At 40.2% G+C, this 23,525-nt stretch overlaps 1 protein-coding gene across 2 annotated transcripts in view; it reads right to left on the bottom strand.

Annotated features, from left to right (window-relative positions):
• PARD3B (par-3 family cell polarity regulator beta) overlaps positions 1 to 23,525 on the bottom strand; it is a 358,048-nt gene that overhangs the window by 212,831 nt on the left and 121,692 nt on the right. For both annotated transcript variants that reach the window (XM_082056631.1, XM_082056632.1), the window contains exon 5: positions 2,020 to 2,111. In XM_082056631.1, the coding sequence (XP_081912757.1) occupies positions 2,020 to 2,111 (92 nt within the window). The remainder of the gene's footprint in view (positions 1 to 2,019; positions 2,112 to 23,525) is intronic.

Raw genomic sequence — 23,525 nt, 5'->3', positions numbered from 1 at the left:
TGCATACATCCCAACTCATCTCCAAAAAAACTACAACCAATGCAGAAAGGTTCGTTCTGGCCAGCACCCTGTACATTCAACACTTTGATGTTCAGGCATCAATTGAGTGGTCCCCTATCTACATTCTTTATCACTTTTCCTTCCATACTCCTCCATAAATCAAGACAGTTTGCAGAATTCAACACAAATCCTAAGCGATGTACAGAAACCCAGACTTGTTAGTGACTGTTTTGCAACATGCCAGAGAAGACCCAGCTACTTCAGAAAACTGAATATCTGTATAAAGTATCACAGAGGGCTTCCTCGTTGTCAACATTGCCAATAGTCATTGAAATCAGGTTTTGAAGATTAAATGCAAATCACAACCTTCTGAAGAATCCCATATGTAAGCAATGAGGTATTTAAATCGATAAACAATAATATGCTCTCAGAAGATTCCTGAGAAGAGTTCGATATCTAAACCACCCTAGTAAAAGCATAAGGACAATATATATGAGCATAGCATGCACAAAGCTTGATTAATCCCCATTACAAATTAACAGATCAAGAGACAAATGAGCACGTATCTTTGGTGATGCATAATAATTCACCTCGAAGAACAAGAAAAACGAAGAAATTAACTCTCTTGCATGGAAAATCCTTATTGTTGAGATGCTCTAAAAGGTGAACCTTTGCTAAAATCCTGGCATGGCCCAGAAGATCACTGAGGTTTTAGTCCCTGCTCTTGTAACCTTCCCCACATGCTGTGGGGATATAAGTTCATAGGTAAAAAAGGAATATTAACACTTGGTTTTTCTCAGATGTCTGTGAGGATCAATGCTGAAGATTAAGGAATTGAGATACTGCTCATTTATTGGTTGTTGTTTGTACTGTTTTGACAAACAACTACAAACTGCAAAATTATAGCAAATTACTATTTGCTATCATCAAAATGGAAACAAATGAATTTCTGACCTTTTAGCTGGCACACAGAAGTCCACCATGTAAGACTTCTTGATTTCATTATACAATGTGCTGTGATACTGCTACAGTTCTACAACAACCACAACATACTGGACCAAGGACTGAATTCCATTGCCCTCTATTACCACTGAGGATCTGACTGACCTACTTTGTGACACTGTATTGCAGCCTGACTTCTTCATTTTACTGTAACAAATGCAACCTGCAAAAATTATTCTTTTTGTTTCATTTCAGCCATTTAGAAACTTCCCTGTGATTTCAGGAACAATAAACCCTGAAGCTTTATGAAACCTCTTGAGAACACCTAGTTTCCTCTTGTTTCAGCTATGCAGCTCTCAAATTGTACTGTATTGGCTTCCAATGCAGATTATGTATTTACCCAGGTTTCACTCAAATTTTAGACTGGCCAAAATAAAAGTAATTTTCCAAATTAGCAATGTGACCACTAGCACCTTCAGTTGTAACAGCACTGTCCATCTCTGGTTTGTTATAAACTGAGAGAAGAAAAGGATGCATTCCATTTGAGTACACTAGTGAGGCAATGCAGGGGGAAATACTGGCTATAATTTTCAGTGTATAAACATAGATGTAAAATCTGCTGCAGGAGGTAGTGAAGTAATAATGTTACCACTCAAAGACAGAGGTGATGTTTTAACTGAAAATGATAACTTTAGCGTTATATGGTTCAGCTAATCAGTTATTTATTGAGATATCATATAATACCTAAGAACATCCTCTATTGTAAGACATTAAATACTTGAAGAACTGAGCAGAAAGCAAAAGCAGCGAGTACACAACAGTACCATGTTTCCCCTTAGCCTTATACTACAAACACCACAATAAAATCATTCATGAGCGAGAGTAGAACTGTCATGTGCAAATATGTGCTGTAGTACGTGAACCAAGCGTGTTTTTAGGATGGGAATGGACAAGGAGGCAGAGATGCTGACAGTGATGAGCGCAATAGGGATTCCCAGGTGCAGCAGGAAGGAGAATCAGCCTCTTCTTGCCCGTGGATAAACCACACTCGAGGCAACACGGAGCAGATGTTCCTACCTGACGGGGAGCCGGGCCCGCGGAGCCAACAGCAGTTCTGGAGGGCCAGTGAGGTTCATCTCCCCAGCCTGAACGGACACCTGGGACGCAGCCTGTTGAGAGATTTCAAAGCACATTTTGAAACAACATACGCATTTATGCATATAGAACAATAGCTGCATTTGTATTTTTGAGTGAATATTTGGAAGAGAAAACACATCGTAAGTAACACCATGTCAGTGATGGGGAGGACTGAAAGCCCCACTTTATGCAGCATTTGGTATGTAAAGTCCCAGTCCTCACACCAGTCCCACTGTGATTCCACTGGAGAAACTGGTGGTGCTGCTTCCTTGTCAACCCGTCCAAGCTGAATGTCACGCTTTCCCACCCTGCGCCGCCTCCTTTCTCACAATGGAATCCACAGACCCTGGAGAAACCCAACTACTCTTTCTTCCTGCTCCTTCTATCCCTTAGTAGCATTTATCTGGTAAAGCCATATTTTCACAGTAGCTTCACAAAAAATGAAATTGTGTAAGTATTTGGCCAGACACAATAGTGCAGTGCACACAGGGACCTGACATTAATGCTAAAGCTCTTGAAAACTATTATTTAACTTTCTTTTTGTGATCCTCAGACTCTTAATGTTTGCATTTTTTCCATACTGGGAGAGGGAAAGAGGTACCAATGAGATAAGACCACTGTCAGCAGGTGATGTATTAGCTTTAATGCACTGTACTTCATTGCGACCCTTATGGCAATAATGTAAACAGAGCAAGATCTGTAACAAAGACTTTATTTGGAGAGGTCACTTCTGCCAACTCTGCAACAGGAATAGAGCTGGAAGACATAAATCTTCAGCTGTCAACACACTAAGAGAATTCAATTCAGAGCTTGATCTTAACTAGATAAAGCCTGAAGTCAATAATTATTCATTCCTTGTTGCACTGGTACAGTTTTCCAGTGTGTACACTTGCCATATGAAGTTGTCTCAAGGCAAACAGTACCAATGTTATAAATTCATTCCAAAGAACAAAGCCAACTAGATAGGTAATTTAATTTTCAATAAAAGCTCTATTAAAAGTTTCAACTGCTCTCAAAAGATGGCTGTACTCAGAAAGATGGCTTTAAAAGTTTGGTGTTTTCGGTCCCTCAAAGATTTGTAGAACTTATTTTCAGTTTGTAAGTATCAAGAGAGCTGGTATGAGTGTGAGTTGCGTTGCATTTTAAAAAATAAGCATGGCCAGCCTTTCAAGCAAGCCTTTGTCATATATATATATCAAGCTGGATCCCCTTTTGGTTGAGACACCATTTTAGGTAGAGATTCTCTTTGTGTGCTAGTTAGAGCACAAGCCAACAGACTTGGATTCCACTGCAAGACCACGATACCTCACCGAGAGCAAACTTCTGTCACCAATGGAAGAACTACTTTAAAAAATGTGTATTGAGTGTGTGCCATCTCTTCCCATCACTTTCCACAGTGGAACCGCATGTCAAGGAGCAGTTCTTGTTAGATGAAGCGTATTCCATAGTAACCTCATAAATGAGGAACTCGATCTCGAGCAGCGCGTTAGCAGCAGAAAACCGCCACACAGCCTCCATGTGCTGACTTCATCGGGAAAGAAGGCAGCACCTTGATAGCAACAGATGCCAGGACCAGATAAACCTGTTAACAATAACGCACCCAACAAAGCTCACCACTGAAAACACTGGTGCCGCAAAGGCTCTCCTTGGAAGGTTGAAAATAGCCAAGCCATGAGCAGATGTTGGGTTGTGAATTAACTAGACCCTCTTTTCTTTCTGCTCAGTGCACGACAGAACTTGCTACTCACACCTCAGAACCGTTGGCTATTTAAAGCCTCCTCTGCAGTGTACACAAGTCTGCATAAACTATGTTATTTCTTTATTTCTGGGCTTTTGGTTACTGTTATCCTTGCTGTAGTGAGGTTACGTGCATACTTGTCCTCTATCTCCACTTTCTTGCGAAACAGATTGCACAGTAATGACAAATACTAATGTTATCAACACAAATCTCATGTTTCTGTTGACTGATTCACAGGTGTTAAACTACAAAGAACCATTTTTTGATCACAGTATCACAGTATGTTTGGGATTGGAAGGGACCTCAAAAGCTCATCCAGTGCAATCCCCCCATGGAGCAGGAACACCCAGATGAGGTTACACAGGAAGGTGTCCAGGCGGGTTGGAATGTCTGCAGAGAAGGAGACTCCACAACCTCCCTGGGCAGCCTGGGCCACGCTCTGGCACCCTCACCATGAAGAAGTTTCTTCTCAAATTTAAGTGGAACATCTTGTGTTCCAGCTTGATCCCATTACCCCTTGTCCTATCATTGTTTGCCACCGAGAAGAGCCTGGCTCCATCCTCGTGACACTCACCCCTTATATATTTATAAACATTAATGAGGTCACCCCTCAGTCTCCTCTTCTCCAGCTCCACAGCCCCAGCTCCCTCAGCCTTTCCTCACACGGGAGATGCTCCACTCCCTTCAGCATCTTGGTGGCTGTGCTGGACTCTCTCCAGCAGTTCCCTGTCCTGCTGGAACTGAGGGGCCACAACTGGACACAATATTCTAGATGGGGTCTCACCAGGGCAGAGCAGAAGACTTGAAGAAGTTGAAGAAGTTGAAGACTTGATCAAGAAGTCTCACATCATACTGGGAATTAGGTTTGTTCAGTAAAACAGCACAAGGTTGGTAAAGGCACAGCTACATTCCAAAATCAGTAAGAGGTTCTTATAAAAAGATGGCAACCAACAGCTTTGTTTTCCACTAAAGATCAGACCAGCAAAAAGTGTCTTGAAGCTGGTTAATGGGGTTATTACAGATATTAGGGGTCTCAGACCTTCAGCAAAGGTCTTCAAGAACAGATTTTAAAACACAGCACAAACGTTTCAAGGCACGTTCATTCCCATGCCAGAAAATAATGGTTCAGCCTTGTGAGGTGCCTGACAGCCCCACATTTTCGTCATTCCACAAGATGAAACTTCTGTGAAGAATTGAGAAGATGAAGCTGGAGTCTGGAGTCCATAACTGCAATCACAGCCAGCTTACCTTTTTATTCCACAGCAGGAATTTCGGCGTCACAGCCCCATCCTGCACAGCACCCCCTGGTTTGATTTGAAGCCATACAGTGCTCCCACATATCAGAGATTATCACATGCTCAAGTCAGTAAACACAAAGCCAGATACATTTAAAGTCTTAAATGATCGGAGAAACATGAATCATAACATTGAAATGATAACTGAGCTCTCCGAGAATGATATTAGAGCTTCTGTCATGTAACAATCACTACACTACGCTACAATCACTACAAATGCATTTCATACCTCAGGATTTAATTAGAAGATCAGTAAATTTAAACAGATCATCTGCTGCCCAACTAGCAGAATGACAGCAAAGCAACAACGCACAAGACACTATTAGAAGACAATGATCCGAAACACACACAAAAATTCTCAATCTCTTGTTGGTATTTTAAAGACTGTTGTTTTTTCGATAGTAGCAGAATTAATGACACTGACTCTCCAAATCTGACTCAGATACAGCTGAGTGTGTAACAGATTCACAGTGAGAGAACTGCAGTTTTCATTTAGGTAACAGGACTAAACTGCAAAAAGGTGTGGTAGAAACAAAAGCCAAGAAATCATACACATTTAAGAACAGTGGAAGTTTTCTAACTTATTTACATAGGGATAATTTGAATTAGGCAGTTTTTCTTAGTGCTGCAACAAGCATGTTCTTCAAATTAGGACTGAAGCAGAAAAGGGGGACCCTATTTAATAAGAGCCCCCTGCAAACAACTGGAACCCAAATTACAGAAAGAGTCTGATATTCACTATGTGACAGCTCTCAAATGAGGTAAACGTGTACGTGTAACAGTACAAAGACACAGTACATACCAGTAACGTTTTCTACACTGTAAACGTGCACAGCCTTCTCAATTCAGCAGTCAGTATGGATATATATCAGCCCCAACAACTAATACACTGGAATCAGCCCTGGTTCTTAGAGAGAACAGGGAATATGAGAAATTCTCTATTTTTTTCTTTATTTTTTGAAAATGTTGATTTCATAAAAACACGAAGTCTGGGGGGAAAAAAAAGCACATTGACAGTTTTGGGCAGAGATGTGAAAGTACTGGTTTCTGGATAGAAAAAGAGAGAGGGGGATACTGAATAAACTGAAACCCATCCAAACAGCTGCTTTCATATCCAACGGCACAGCCCTGAGCAGCGACCACAGCAAACCCACCAGCCCCCTTGCTCTGTTTCCTGCAACCCAGAAAACCTGGATTTGCAGATCTTAAAAAAAAACTGCACCAGATCTGTTTTCTAACTAAACTCTGGTTAGTTTTGCATTGCATTTGAGCTAAAACACAAACCTTTTTTCTGCAGCAAAACTGAGCACATCCAAGAGTAGACGATACCACCTAGCCCAGTAAGGCAGCTTTAAAAGTATTCACGGGCCACCACTGACCATAAAAGGGCCCGAAATCACCTTAATTCTCCCTGGCAGGCTCAGAGTCCTGTTCTTAAGAGAAGAAGTAAATTTACAGGTAGTACAAAACTCCAAATATATCACTCTTAGAAAAGCTATGCAGCAAAAGCATCATCTTCTACTTGGAAAAAACAATCTTATTAAACAATAACCAACATGAGAAATCTCAGAACTAGATAAATTTAGAGAATAAGAAGTCTACACAAACAACTGGAGAAAATCCTGAATGCAGGGTATATTTGGAGTATTAAACAACCATCAAACACTAACACTACACTTGAAGGAAATAAATAAAAGCTAATAATAAGAAATACACATGGTACCTACTCAAATTAGGACTGAAACAGCTTGGTTTACCCAAGGGAAAGTATCTTTCTCTGAAACTTTCTTTTAACGACAAAGTTAAAAGTGAAAAGGTATGTCTGAAGTTCCAGCTTACAGTGCTGTATCCCCTGAGGGCATCAGCTTTTCAAAAGGCAGGAAAGGCATCCCAAGCCTGGAGCGGGAGGTCGGGCAGCAGGAGCAGGGGCTGCATCACTCGCTCTCCCTGCCTGGCCAACAATAAACCCTCTTCCAACAGGGTTCAGTGGAAGTGCAGGTCCCACCAAGCTAACGAGCCGTCAGATGTAAGGAAACCTGGGGTGCAAGGGACGCTCAGTCTACAAATGCAGGAAACGTCTCATCGAGTGCTCTCACAACAATTTTAATTACCGTATTTCAAAACTGAACATTTTTAGCAACGCTTCCAGGATCACATGAGCATTTCTGACAGCCAGAATGAGTTTTAAAAGCTATTGCACTATTTTTAGCTTTAAAAATCAGCACTTTCATAAATATTCCCAAACCAATTAGTCTGCATTACAAAGTAAAGGTGTTTACCTTTAGTTACAGCAACAAATGCAACAGCTGACGTTGCATACAGAAGATCCCCAAGACCATGAAGCTCAAGGAACACAGTAAAGGTCCTTTTCAGTAATAATATAACCATGCACAGGTTAAAATATGATAACCTAATCAGTTTTTAAAGTGTTTTAGACTTAAAATCAGCATGCAGGTTGCCCCATTTGGCCTTAAATCCATAATGGGCTTAATCAAAGCTGTGGCCCTAAAGCCCTACCTTAAGAAAACAGTTATTTTAGCCTAATTCTGCACCTTGTAAGTAATAAAGGTACCTCAAGGCCAGGAACACACTGACAAGCGAAATATGTAACAAGTTACCAGCAGAAACATGTTCTTAAATTTTTTAATTGAGGAAAAGCATTAAAATCAAAGGCTCTGCATAGCTCAAACATTACGCAATGTAAAATACCACCTTTCAATGAGTTACACAAAACTCTCAGTCATTCCAATATCAGATATCACAACAAACGTGGTGTCAATATCTGCGTGTCATCTGCTTAGTTAACCTTTTACTGCCGAACTAGCGTCTTTCTGCCCACATGGCTTCACGTAACACCCAAACCCAAGTCTAGAAATAAAGTTAGGAACGGTTTAGCATTGCAAAAGCATGCGTAACAACACCTCGAAACAATTCCAGATTAATTCACTTCCCTTTTTTCTTTCTAAATAAGTGCAATGATGCATCAAACATATAGTTTTAAAACCAATGACAGAAAATTCAGTTGTTCGGTATGATCTTAAACACTACTGAGCTTGTCCAAAAGAGAAGATATTGATCAGACGTGCAAGTTGTCACGCTTAAACAAGTTTCTTTATAAATACAACTACATTACCTCCATTCAAAAATTCCTGACCATCTAACATCTCCAAGCTATGATCACCATCAATACATCAAGGATGGAAACCAATGCAAAGCAAGCTAACAAAACAGCGCTAAACTGAAGGAAAATATAATACTGTTTGCTACATTTCTTGCTTTTCCAGAGGTCTGCTTGTTTTAAACCACTCTGCCTCCACAAAACATGGTATTTTTCAACAGCTTACAATAGTTCCATTTCACTTACTGATTAAACCACATCATCCTCTCAACTATTCCGAATGAAATTCATTTGAAATGGATAATTGATGTAATTGTGCAGTATCTACAGATGCAATTAATCACTTGCTAAAGCTGACTTTCAGGCAAGCAACAAATAAGAAAGAATCATCCAGCTTCTTTCAATGCTGCCAATTGAAACATATTCTCCTGGACTGGCAATGATATTTTTCAACATTAAAATAGCTGTACATCTTCAGATATTTTTAATACTATACAAGTGGATTCATGTTTAATTAGCACAGCACAAAGAAAAGCCATAATATAGTACGGCTTTTAACAACGACATGGCAGTTTCAGGAACCACAACAGCAACATCTTCCCCTCTCAACTACCAATGGATTTGCATCTGAGCAGGATTATTAATTTGAGCTATCAGCAACGCAACTAAGTACAGAAGCAGGTGTTTCCAAGCTAAAAACTGTGATTTCTTTTGTACCATCCACTCGGAGACAAAAATCTGTGTTCAAAGCAAGCGCACAACCTTTGGACATTTGAGTTACTATGGAAGTTATCTGTAAGCATTCCCATGGCAACAAGCAGCATTTTAAAAGTTCACTATCATTAGCTCTACAAATGCACACTAATCCCTTCTCTTGGTTGAAAACCACCATTGGGCAATTAACGCTGCAAAAACAGGGAAAGAAATTCATATTTCTACAAGTAAACCCAGCAATTTTTCTCACACCAAAAGAACATCAGCATTATCTTCCTGAGCCTGACTCACTTTTTTATGCCTCCCAAGATCTTTAATTAACAGAACCTTTTACAAGAGATCTGCAAAGTACAAACCTGTATTTTGCCTCTCTTCTTATTTGTGCAAAGAGGTACTGGTTGTACTCCTTTAGAAAAGAAGAAAAATAGCTCTGAAACCACTACATATTACATCAGGGTGATCTCTTCATGAAACTATTACTCGGTGAACATCTGAATCTTATCTAGACAGTCTTACGTATGACACCACATCACAATTTCCCCCAGAAAAACAATCTGGATTTTATTCACACCACCCAAAACTACTAACTCTGAACACTTAAAAAAACCCACACCCACTAACACATAATACAAAACAAAATAAAAGCTTTACAAATATAATTGCACTACCAAATCAAAACTTTCTGCTTTTCCTACACACCAATACGCCCTCAATATTATCTGAAAGGTTTCTAAAGAACGTGTATTATCTAAAAGCTGAACGTGCAAATGATATTTTAGCCTTGCATTTTTATTCTTTGCAATGAATTCTTTATCGAATTTAGCTGTCTTTTTCACCCAAATGGAAATCATTTATATCTTAATCACTGCAACCAATGGCAGTGGGAGTGAACAATGGTTTCCAAAATTTTAAAACCACACCCATTTTCAAGGGACTTCGCTAATGATTGTATCTGATACTTTGCTGCTGTCTGCACGAACAGAGTGCATAACGTGATGCCTCCAACAAGCTGGGTCTGTCACCATCAATCCATGGTTCTATTGATTCGGTAACAGCAAGGAAAACCAAATAGTCAGTGTCCATTGGCCTGGTAAGCATCACGCACAGCCTGCCAGAGCCGAGCTTAAGCTTTGTCTTGGATCAGAAATCGCAACTCACTGCTTTGGAAATCAAACAGCAACTTCAGTAAGACGCTGTCATGGCAGAAGAATTCTTTTATCTCAATTTAGAAGTCACTGTCATAGCCACATTTAGGTCAAGACGACAGTCACTTCAGTAACTAACACCAGCTGAGCCTTTGAGAAAAGACAGAGCTGATTCCATTTCCCACATCTTCTCAGACACTTGTTTTTGTGACACACCATGAATGAGTGACAGCCTGAGCCATTCCCTGTACCAGGGGATCCCCCTCGACCCAGCAGTGCTGGCCCAGCTCTCCTCTGCTCCTCCTGAGCTGCCTTTGCCACTCACACTGCATTACACCAGGTTTTCCTCAGCGTGCAACATACAGTAGTAATTACTAGTTATGTTACCACTATTCCTCATATGGGATTGGATTATCATAGTGAAGAAACAGCACTGATTAATCAATTAGCATGGATTCATTAGAGGAGAGATGAAAGATAGGGCAATGTAATTGTGTTTACTGAACAATGGATGACAGTGTGCTTAAAGCCCAGGATTTCTAATAATACGCAGCCACCTAGCACGATATATACATAACATAATGAATATTTAGAACATTCTCACTGCAGAACTCGAGATGTGACTCCGCTTATGCAAGTAATGCTGGGACCTGAGGAATGTGTAAAAAGCACACGACAGATGCTGAAGTCAGAGGAATGTTTTAGCTTTGACTAAATCTTTGTAGAACAACTGCATCACTTCCTATTGCTCAGTATGCACAGGTGCGTTTGCACAATATAGTGGCCAACAGTGTCAACAGTCAAAGAAAAAGTCACCAAGCCATGAGAAGCAGAAGAATATGACAAAAACCAGCTTGCTTTTCTACTTAAACAAGACAGAGCCCACTCGCTATGAAATAAAAAGCACACAGAGAAGCTTAGAAGGTTTTTCTCCAGGTGTCCAAGATGCACACCCTTCACCGCTTGCCCTTGTCAAAGGCTGGACACTGAACATGAATACCAAAGGCCCATCTCGTGTTTCAATATGTGTGTCTCAATGTGTGATCGCCTTTAGGCACCAAAGCAATAGCCAAACAGCCCTTCTCCGTGGGATGCTGGTACACAGACCAGCCAGTAGCACATGTGGATATCAAGAGATGAGACAAGAATAAATTTCTTGAAAATATGGAGCAGTCGAGAGGTACGGAAACACAGCTTCTGCTGCACTCTGTTTAAAAGGATGAAGACTAAACAAGAATGCAAAAGGTTACAGAGGACATGCTTTGCTAAAAAACTAAGGTAGAGAACATGCCTACCATATTCCATGAAATCAGAAATCTTCACATAAATCACAGCTTAGGGTCTCATGAGAGACCCAATCTATGGCGTGACAAGGACCTGAATGCTCTCAGAGACCTGCTCATCCAGCCTTTTCCCAAGACAATTCCACAACGTGCCAAGGAATCACAGTCTGTGATTAGTGTGGAGCTCCCTCAGCTTGGAATGCAGCCCTTGAACACCAGATACTAAAGATTACATTGTCTGTTCAGATTAAAGGCACTTTCATTCCTGCTGGGAGTTAAGTATCTCCCCCCTAACTTTGTGGGCTCAAAATTTATTTACTTTTCAGAAGATTCAGGCCTTGAGTTAGTCAAAGGCTTATCAGCTTGCTTCAGTCTAAATGGCTTACTGGTAACAGTCTGAGCATCATCCTGTCGACACCTCATCTTTAACTATTTTCTCCATACTTTAAGAGATGTTAAATTCTCAAAACATTTTAAAATGCTTTTATTATATATATATATATATTCATATAAATGTGTGTGTACATACGTATATCTGTGTATATATATACATGAGTTGCAGGGGAAGCTCTTCCAAAATCGTATCTGGTCACAAAGACACTACAGAAGCCTCACAACATACCTTAGTACAAGAAGGAATTACTTTTCTTAGCAATCCTATCCTCTCCTTGGGCATTCACCAAACCAAACCATCAACCTCTTTCTCAACAAAACCTTCCCAACCCTGTGGCCACAGAACCATTGTGACGACCTAAGAAAAGGAAAAAGAAAACCACAACACAAATTGTTCCTGCCAGGCCTCTATCTGACAGGTAAATCCCAGACTAGAGATGGTCCTAAAGTTCTCTTCTGGCATACTTTAAACCTAACTCTAACAAAGAACTTGTCAGAGGAAAACCAGGTCATCAGTCTTGAAGATGTTTCTAAGGGACCATTAGAACAGCTCAACCTAGAGAGCATCAAACAAGTGAATAAGGGTTAAAATGTTGACTGAAGCTCTTCAAGGAATTGAGTGTTGCCTGCATCCAAATGGAAAAAAACACACTGCCCTACATAAAGCCCTTGATCTTGATCCCAATTCTCAATGGAAATTAAGGCAACTGTGTAGCATTTTAATTCTGTGCAACTGTATACAAAATCTTATTTTAGGATCTGAAATTGCAGGCACAGTGATACCCTGAATATATGAGTGGATATTATTAATAAATCTGAGTTGACTCCTGTGAGCCAAGACATGACTATCACTGGCTTATCTTAAACCTAGCAGGCAATTTAAACTAGAGACGGATCACCTGAGAGTATATTGTTATTTCCAACAAATCCTTATGAATCATAATGGTATTTTCAACCTCTCCTAGGATTTGTAAAAGTCATCAGAAAATAACCTTTCATAAAATGATTTGGTTTCCTGTTAATTATTAACTACATCTTGAAATAACAGCACTGGTTTGTAAATAATTTGATGGTACTAAAAATGGCAGTGGAAGAAAACAGGATTTATCACATGGTAGAAAGTGAGGTGAGCAAAATATCTTAAGGATGTATCAGCATATTCATTGGGAATAAAACAGAACAGCAATAATAGAGCCATATAGATGAGTTAAGCTCAGGATATTATACCAAGCACAGCTTTACCTACGGATCAGATTATGAAGGAGACAATCTTTTGCTGTTATACCTCTCGTCACAACCATGATTTCTTTTACCATTTAAAGAAAGTAAGCAAAGGAAATGACATGGCCTAACTTCATTTTCACACTATAAAGTCATGTTTATTGACAGAAATTGCTTCTTTAAGGCTACAGGTGGACTTAATTGCACTACAGTTGTGGACTAACAGCAGTGTCTTTAATTCCAAGAACAAAGGTCAGAGAACACATTGCTGTCGCTTTGGTGAGCACAACAGAGTGACACAAACAAACGAGTAATTCTCCAAAAGAAAGAAAACAGAATGAGTTATCAATTCTCTTATTTCTTGCATGTGTCCCTGGACAAACATGCCTGTTTCAATCCAATGCCTGTTTCTTTGCTTCAGAGAAAAACAGGAGAAAAGTGTGGCAAGAGAAGCACTGGTAATAAATGGTCTCCCAGTAGAAATTCCCCATTTTTTTGTTTATTCCCATTTTTAAATAAGCATTCTCTCTTATAGAAATTATTTCCTAGAAACAAAATATCCTAGAGGCATGTTTAGTACGCGTTTGCCACAAAGGGGAGGGAAATAGCTAACCTACCTCCTTGCCTGGCTTTACGGAGCTCCATCATCTCCTAAGCACAGAAGATGCTCAACCTGGTTTCTGATACATAGAAAAACTACACGCTGGGACAAAACAGCTCCCCTGTTTCCAGCCCTTCAGAACTCAGATGCCAAAAGCATAGCACCAAAAAGCAAGCAAATCAAGTCACAAACTGCATTTAGTATCTGTCAATTTCATGCCTAACTACTGCTCCTTTCACAGCCAGGTCTGAAGCAAAGCAAATCACACCGGAGCACTCCAAGTTACAAACTGCTCTTCACAATAATTAACCCAGCGAGACACAAGGATGCTGCTCATGGTTGCAGATACAGCGCTTTTATCTCAGTATTCTATTCAGTTCTAAAGATATCTAAAAACATTTTGAGTAGATATAAAAGGCAATGTTTTCTTTCTTCTTTTTAGGCCAAGAAACTCCAAATTTACACTCTTTGTATTCAGAGGATACTCAATCATGTTCAGCAAGACTGGACAACTGAAAGCTTGTTTTACAAACCTCTAGTTTCAGCTGCACCACTATGTCCAAGACTGCCATTTTATTATGGTTCACTAAATGAAAGTATCTAATTAGCATCATACTCCATAACTGCCTCGGACTGAGCTGTTTGCTCCATTACCTGAGTCAGTTTGTTTTGGATAATAATGCAAAATAGAAGAAAGTGAAGCAAACTGTAATGAAAAGCTGTTTCATGAGCCGACCCAGAGGCAACACAGTGACGATGCTCTTGGAAATGATGTGGCTAAGAGATCTGTTTTATACATAAAACACGAGTAGCCTATTAAAAAAAAATTCTTTGTGCAAGTGACAAGACCATCCAGACCTCTCCCCTGACTTCTAGAATAGAATACAGCTCTCCTGCACTTAATGCTTCCCAAACTGCAAATCACCCTTCTTCAGATTTATTTTTAACAATTCTGCCCTATTTTAAAGCTACTACCTGGGAGGGCCGAGGTCACTTAAGACTGTGCTTGTGACAGAAAGTGAAGAAGGTGACAGAGGCACAAAGGAGTGACAGGGTTCAGTATATCTGAGTAAAGACAGGCATGTCAAGTATTTCCTTAACTTACAACTTCCTTGATTTTAAGAAATCTGAGCGACCTTAACAGTAAGTTAAAGTTTCTATGTACGTGAATTATTCAGGCTTTAAGACTTCAGTATAATATGCTCAGATACAAAGCACAGTGCAGTTTTATTTACCAGTTAAATATTATTACTTATAAATAAACCCACCATGAATTATCCAGGTCTGATTTATAATTAGAAATACTCCACAAGCAGGAATGACGAACACCGGCAGCATGTTGGGGGGAACAAGGTGGGTCATTATTTGTAGTTTATTTTTTTTGTCTGCCTCTAAGATGACAAGATTACCTACACCAACTTTGCTGAATTTATTATTTACAAAAGCAAATTCATAAAATATTTTGTAGAGTTTCTTATGCTACCACATAGAAAAGCAAGGCTTTTTTTGCCGACTTTATAAAACCCCAAAGCACTGCAAGCTGCTAGACTTTGCTTGCATCTCTCTTATATTGAGCATGACTAAGTGTATTTAATGGCTCCAGATCACTATAATGCAGTTCTAGGTACTCAGAAGTAAAGATGTTAGTGATTCTTCTAAGAAAAAAAAAAGGTAGAAATAGCTTCAATGGGTAACTTTGTGCAGGAAAGAACAAGGTAGGCTTCCTAAAGAAAGGTGTCTCATTCTGAGATGAGCATTACCAACCTCAAAAGCAACCAAAGGAAACATTCACTGTTTTATTCTGAGAATAAGCCTACTAGTCTAGGACCCTGAAACACAGGACATCCTGCAGGTATGTGTGATACACCCCGGATAAAACACCTCCCACGAGAAAAGAAGATCATGGAGGTAATGCCATTTTTCCAAGTATCTGTGCATAATCACAGACTGTCAGGGGTTGTAAGGGACCTCAAAAGCTCATCCAGTGCAATCCCCCCATGGAGCAGGAACACCCAGATGAGGTTACACAGGAAGGTGTCCAGGCGGGTTGGAATGTCTGCAGAGAAGGAGACTCCACAACCCCCATCAGGCAGCCTGTTCCAGTGTCTATTACCCTCACTGAGAAGAAGTTTCTTCTCAAATTTAAGTGGAACCTCTTGTGTTCCAGTTTTAACCCATTACCCCTTGTCCTACCACTGGTTGTCACCGAAAAGAGCCTGGCTCCATCCTCATGACACTCACCCCTTATATATTTATAAACATTAATGAGGTCACCCCTCAGTCTCCTCTTGTCCAGCTCCAGAGCCCCAGCTCCCTCAGCCTTTCCTCACACGGGAGATGCTCCACTCCCTTCAGCATCTTTGTTGCCCTGTGCTGGACTCTCTCCAGCAGTTCCCTGTCCTGCTGGAACTGAGGGGCCACAACTGGACACAATACTCCAGGTGTGGTCTCCCCAGGGCAGAGCAGAGGGGCAGGAGAACCTCTCTGACCTACTGACCACCCCCTTCTAACCCACCCCAGGTACCATTGGCTTCCTGGCCACAGGGGCCCAGTGCTGGCTCATGGTCATCCTGCTGTCCACCAGGACCCCCAGGTCCCTTTCCGCTACGCTGCTCTCTAATAGGTCATTCCCCAACTTATACTGGAACCTGGGGTTGTTCCTGCCCAGATGACAGACTCTACACTTTCCCTTGTTATATTTCATTAAATTTTTCCCTGCCCAACTCTCCAGCCTGTCCAGGTCTCTGGATGGCAGCACAGCCTTGTGGCATATCATGCAGGGCTTTAAATTTCAGAAAAAAAAAAAGCCCGGTGAATGTGGCTTAATATTCTAATAGGAGGTACTGGATGCATGAAACAAAATGGTGCAATAACATGATCACACTGATCCGTGTGGTTATATCGATGTGCATTTTAAGCTACTCAGGGCTTCCCCAACACACATTGACTCCAGTAGAGCAGTGATGAGCAGCCAGGCCTGGAGAGCACAAATACCAATAAATACAGAGGTCTGGGGATCTGAACTCCGACTCAAAAACCAGTCCAAACAGTTTGTTTCCCTCAAGCGGGAACTGCCCACAGAAGAGTGTTGCAAGCACAAGAGGAGGCCAGGTTCTAAAGGGAATAGAGATGAGGCTTTCTATCTGCTAAATCCCCTCCCAGCAAACGACCCTTTCCTGTTTAAATGTTTATAAATGTCAATAGCAACAAGTTTAGTTAGCGAACCTTCACTGGAACTTAAATGGGAACCCAAGCAGAACAACTGCAGGGGTGACCACAGTTGATCTGGACTGAAACCGTGTTTGTTTCCTTTGTGCAAGAGTCTCCATTGCTTATCAAATCCCAACACCTACAAGCACCAACCAACAAGTCCGAAGCCACAAATGCAAGGACCCAGCAAGCTGAATGCAAACTGAAATAATGTCTGAACAGGTTTTTGTTTCGTTTTGTTTGGTTGTGTTTTTTTTTCCTCAAGCCTGTGCTGCCTCACTTCTTTGTAACAATCAAACAGGAACTGTTTACCATATGAAAGCAAATATTATTTCTGTTGTTCTGGCTATTTGGACATCTGATAACCTCAGGTAACCCAGAGAGGCCCCAACAATAACAGCTCAACTCAAAAGCCAAAGGGCAGATACCTTTGAAGTGAGATACAACACAGAACCGCTAGCAGACCTTGAAGTTCAGTCTGATGGAAAGAACATGAACTCTTCAGAGGATATTTCATTCTTCCTTGTAACCCTCTTGATGGCAGAATACGCACATTTGATGAGCAATGGTGCTAAATGACAGAAAACTTCAGGGCAAAATGCTCTTCCCAACCAAGCCCTCCTCTAAGGAAAAAGCCAAGGCCACCAGCAGCTCCGTCCATTGGGCTTCAGGGCTCTGCGGATGATTTTTATCAGGTTCTCAGCTTGCAGAGAGGGTAGAAGCTGTTAATGTTTTGTAAACTAATTAACTTCCATTTTTAAAAATAATTCTCTGCTAAACACGCATGACAGAGAATCTGTGTCAGGGAAAACAGTGGCTGTCTCTAGTAAGAGGATCCTTTGATTCTTTAGCATCCAGGCTGAGCAGGTATAGACATTTTACAATATCCATACATTAAGACTACTGCTCATGGACCTGTTCAAACTGCCATGCTCTTTTTTGCAGTTTTTGTGTCTCACCAGTAAGGAGGTGCATAAACATGTATAAAAGGCTTCTATAGGGGTGTAAAATCTGTTATACATTACATGTTTTCAAAGCTGGTCTAGGGACAAAGACTTGTCATTCGCCTTTAAAGCAAAGATTAATAGTAACTACGCACCCAAGAATTGTAGCAGTAAGAGTCTATTTGCCACTGGTATTTCGTATATTATTGCTGCAGACAACAGCTTCAATCTGTGGTCAACAGACCTCTAAATTCCTTGACTACTATTAGAGCTTCATTTCAAGGAACTGTCAAGATCCAACTTACTGTGTTCATCTGAAAAATTTTGGGAGTCCACAAACCAAACAAAGTGAAGTCATAAACCACACTTCAGATTATAAATTAGCAGGCATTTCTGCAACTGGCAGAGGCAACGACGTCGCCTTTTTTTTTGTTAGCGAAAGGACAGAAAATTCTTGAGTTTTTTGTTTTTCATAGAGATAAAACTGAAATGTACCATGGATTGCTGCTGGTTTTCCTCTTGGATTCATTACAGATTTATTTATAGCAAGGCTTTCCACCTTTATCTGCAAATGTCACAACTCAGTATATAGTTTCTTGGTTTAATAACTCTGGTAGATATAGCACATGTTCTGCCTCTGCCCCCCTCTGAAAATAAACAAAACTAATCATGTCTAAAAAAACTAGTATATATCTCACTGCTCACAGCAAATAGAAAGAGTTGGGCACACATAACCCAATTTTCACCTGTTTCTGCTTACTGCATATACACTAACTCAATTTAGATTGATCAGCGAACGTTTGCAGCCTGACTGCAGCGGCACAAGGGTGCTACAACCATTCCGCTTATTTTGGAAAAAGACAAAGATGAAATGTTTTTCGTGCTCCTTTTTAATTTTATTTTAGCTCTTTGTTTATCTCCTCACTTCAAAGCCCTTCCAAAACGAGGCACCGTTTCAGTGTGACAACTTCGCGAAATTAAAATAGAAAAACTGTGCCAGCATCAATCTGCTTTACACTGGAAAGCACAACGGCCTTGAGACAGAAATGACGACTTATGAGAGCGGGCTATAATGAACCAAGAAGTGCTAGCTGCAGAAGGAAAAATATATTCCATTAGAGGCTGAGCACTCCTGACATGATCTCGTTTTCTCAACAGGTGCCTCCTGTTCCCCAGTCAAATCTAAATCCAAAAGGAAGGGAAAATTCCCCAGCTCCAAAAAGGCCAAATCTCACGGCAGAGCACAAGCGCGGTACTAAATGTGGTCCTACTTAAGCGGGAGGTTAGAGAGGGTTAAGGCTCTGATCCCAACAGGATCAGTAAAAATCAGTGTAGGTGCTGAGGTAGCTGAGTCTTTCTCAAATTTCAGTGTTGCTGGAAAATAACTTGGACTCTCCAGCGAGCTGCATTCTCAGACATTACCTGTGAACTGCAATTTCTCTAGTTCCTGTTGTTTTCACAGCAATGGATCAGAGTCACGATCTCAATTCTCTTCAAATACATTGACAGCAAAAGGCGCCACATGAACATCCATGCTATATATGCCAATAAGTGGATAGCATTATTTTATATTGCTTTCCTGCTAAAAAGAGCTTCTGGTAGGCTCAAAGCAGAGACATTTTTCTACCTTCTGCTTAAAGAAAAAAAAGGTTGGTTGGTTGTGGTTTTGGTTTGTGGTTTGTTGGTTGGTTGGTTGGGTTTTGGTTGTTTTTTTGGGGGGGTTGTGTGTGGTGTTTGTTGTTTGGTTCTTGTTTGTTGGGGTTTTTTTTATTTCCTCCTTTAAGAGCTGGTGAAGCTGTAAACTCGCTTTCCACCTTTTATTTGTACCATTTTACTTAATACACATTTATCAAAAGCCTAGATTGATTCTTTCAACTACTTAAAAGGCAAAATAAGCAAGTTATAAATTGCACATATCAAAGAGTGTTTTCTCATTTGATTTTTTCAGTGCAAACTAAACAGAATTGCCAAATAGCCGTAAACATGCATATTTCGTTGTTACAGAATGAAATACTAGCAGCAGTGGAACAGAAAGACCTGAAGTAATCTTACTAATTAAATAAAAAAGAAGTATTTCTGTGGTAGTCATCACCATCACCATATGAGCATATAATAATATGTAATGACTTCTAAATACTGTACCATTTTAATAAAACAATAAATCACTACAAACCTATAATCTGCATGTTAGACCTATGCTCAATAGGTAACCAGCATCAGACACTATATAAAAGTAATTTTAACAGAACTAACATCAATAATTTGATGTTTTATACACTTGCATAGTATTATAAATATATAATTGGCAGCAGATTAATTTCCCAACAGTGTTATAATCCGCTGGCATAGTGCCATACTTTAAAAAAATTACTTTTATTTACGACTGCATGCATCTGGTTCTAATGAACTAACTTTACCTGGTAATATCAGTGTTTGTATGATTGATGACATTAACACAATAGCATCATCAATGTGCCTGTCAAAACAGCCATTTGAAAGTGACAACTACACACAAACTAGACATTGAAAGGTAAAAAGGCAGAAAAATCACAGCCGGGCATTAAGCGATCATTTGGTTCAGTGTTTTGTAAACCCAGGGATGGCTTTGTCATTAACATGGGAATAATCCCACACGTAAAAGTAGTTCTGCTGTTGACAATTTCTTGCTATGTTCGATGGGGCTTTAAAGAGAAAAACACACTGGAGATTCTCTTTTGTGTATTAACTACACTATCAATTTGACCATAACAGAGTATCCATCTGTGAGCATCCTGGCTGGCAACGTTTGGATCTATCTATGAAAAGTCATCCAGACAATTTCCCTTATTGTCTCCACATGCCAGGATGGAGTGTTTGCCCATGCTTAACAACAAGGAACAGCCTGAAGACTGAAGCAGAACGGACTTCTTTCACCCCAAGAGTTAATTCTGCTGGTTACAAATATACAGAGTGATTTCTGAATAATAAAAATACTGTATAAACATTTTCTAGCCCATTCTGACTCTCTCTATTCCGTCAAGCCCCCCTGGTAGGAACTCAAGTAGGACTTGTAATGTGAGCCTAATATAGACTTGCACTTTTTCCACAAGGAGCAACTTTGGGATTTTAGCTGTTCTTAACACCTTACAGCAGATCAGTTCAGTGACCAATATTTTCAGGATCTCTTCTGTAGAATATTCTTCTCTCCAATATACAACATCACCCAGCTCACTCTTGTCAAATGGAAACCTGAGAGCAGCCAATGCAGCACGTACCATGCATGAAGGAGATGTGGGTGCACTGATGGGTTTAGTGTACATTAACCACACCGGTCCGGCAGATGATCTCTGTGCCGCAGAATTTGCACCAAGACACTAATTCTTTGGCTAAAAAGAATATCAGTACAGGAACTTCTGAAAACCAAACAGATTTTTCACTAAGAACTGCAGCATTTCACACTATTCATGTGTTTATTTTTAAGATGAAACATCCATACTTTGGCTATGCCTTTTGAAACCAAATTGAAGGGGGAATATATATATCTTTCTTCCTGCTGATAAATAGATTTTTTTTCTTCTTTGTGACTTAAAATCCATTTAATCTGTGGAGATTTTTGTTCCCTGGCCTCTCCTCCTTTTAACACGCTTGCAGCTTCTCACAGAAGTGTTTTATAAAATCCACCATGGAATTTGCCTCTTCTGCATCAGAAATAGAATTCATTTGGGCTTCTATGGAAAGTGTCAAAAGATGAGATGATGAAGAATCACCGGCCCTTGCTCAGTAGTGCTCCTTGCAGAACTTCCTTTACCCCAAAACAATGTATTTCTGTTTGATTCTCTTTCTGCTGCTCGAAGGACAGAAAGATTTAGGCAGATTATGAAAGAAAGGGAGGTGTGGAAGTGAACTCCAGATTTGAGGAGATTTCACCATATTCCTTAGAGTGACATGAGGGTTTTTTAAAGCACAAGCCACTACTAAACTTGATTGTCAAGAAAAAAATCTTATGGATTCTCTTTTCTATGATGCTGCTTGGGATGTGTAAAACTTTGAATTGGCAAATTGGCTTCTTTAGGATCTGAAATAAGTCATCAGAAAACTGTGCCAGATCAGACCACAGGTATGTCCACCTCTGTTCAGGACTGGAATGTCTGGTAATTATCACAAACAGGTAATTATTGTCCCTCACAGTACAGAGGAACAGTGACAACACCTTGCTCTTGCATCCACTCCATTATTCTAGAGTCTAGTCACTTCTTTTTTAACAGAAGGTTTATTTATTTACTAAATTGTTTATTTATTAGGTTTTATTTATTTAAATTTATTTCAAAGGAGTTCTACTGTCCAGGTTATGACAAAAGGTTGTATTAGACTTGCAGGCCAGAAGAAACCATTGCAATTACGGATAAAAATTAAAGCTGAGATGTTCATTCAAACTCCTGAATCTCACGGGATCACCCTTACCATTTTAGTCTATATTCACAGTGGTCTCAGTCTATTATTCCCAACTCCAACATGTCAAACACCCGCAACACCAAAAGCACACAGGACACAGAAGCACTAAAATATTCCTCCCTTCATTCCAGTTGTCATTGTAAGAAATTGCTTGATATGGATGGAGTATAAATCAGGACCTGCTGCCATAATAAAAAACCCAAAGCCACCAACACCACCACACAAATGTGCACGTTTCAAAGAGCACTATGTTATTATCACAACTTGAAAACCTGTAAATGCAGATTAGCTAAGACAGCAACTACACAGGACAATAACAAATCCTCAGATACGGTCTCTCCAATGGGATGGGTAATTTAGTGTCCAAGGGGTGTCTCCTTTAAAAGGAGGCAAAGGAAAGAGGCAAAGGAAAGAGGCAAAGGAAAGAGGCAAAGGAAAGAGGCAAAGGAAAGAGGCAAAGGAAAGAGGCAAAGGAAAGAGGCAAAGGAAAGAGGCAAAGGAAAGAGGCAAAGGAAAGAGGCAAAGGAAAGAGGCAAAGGAAAGAGGCAAAGGAAAGAGGCAAAGGAAAGAGGCAAAGGAAAGAGGCAAAGGAAAGAGGCAAAGGAAAGAGGCAAAGGAAAGAGGCAAAGGAAAGAGGCAAAGGAAAGAGGCAAAGGAAAGAGGCAAAGGAAAGAGGCAAAGGAAAGAGGCAAAGGAAAGAGGCAAAGGAAAGAGGCAAAGGAAAGAGGCAAAGGAAAGAGGCAAAGGAAAGAGGCAAAGGAAAGAGGCAAAGGAAAGAGGCAAAGGAAAGAGGCAAAGGAAAGAGGCAAAGGAAAGAGGCAAAGGAAAGAGGCAAAGGAAAGAGGCAAAGGAAAGAGGCAAAGGAAAGAGGCAAAGGAAAGAGGCAAAGGAAAGAGGCAAAGGAAAGAGGCAAAGGAAAGAGGCAAAGGAAAGAGGCAAAGGAAAGAGGCAAAGGAAAGAGGCAAAGGAAAGAGGCAAAGGAAAGAGGCAAAGGAAAGAGGCAAAGGAAAGAGGCAAAGGAAAGAAAAAAAGGGAAAAAAAAAAGGAAAAAAAAAAGGAAAAAAAAGGAAAGAAAAAAAGGAAGGGAAAAAAAAAAAGATATTTGCACCTCCTTTGAGTGTGAAAAACTATCAATCCTGAAAGAGAAACAAAGCCACCCATCTCACTTTCAGAGACACAGAAACATTAACCAGAACACGAGCAGAGTCTCGCACACCAGTGCACTGCAAGAGGGTGTATTAAAAACCCCAAATTACATTCTTTTCCTAATATCACAGCAACATTTGGGTCTAAGTAGGTATCAAAGATCTCTGCCACGATTCCCAGTTACCCACTGGATTGCTATGATCATGG

This window comes from Streptopelia decaocto (genome assembly GCF_964273445.1).
Source record: "Streptopelia decaocto genome assembly, chromosome: 6".
NCBI lineage: Eukaryota > Metazoa > Chordata > Aves > Columbiformes > Columbidae > Streptopelia > Streptopelia decaocto.
This window is presented reverse-complemented; position numbering and strand designations above follow the sequence as displayed.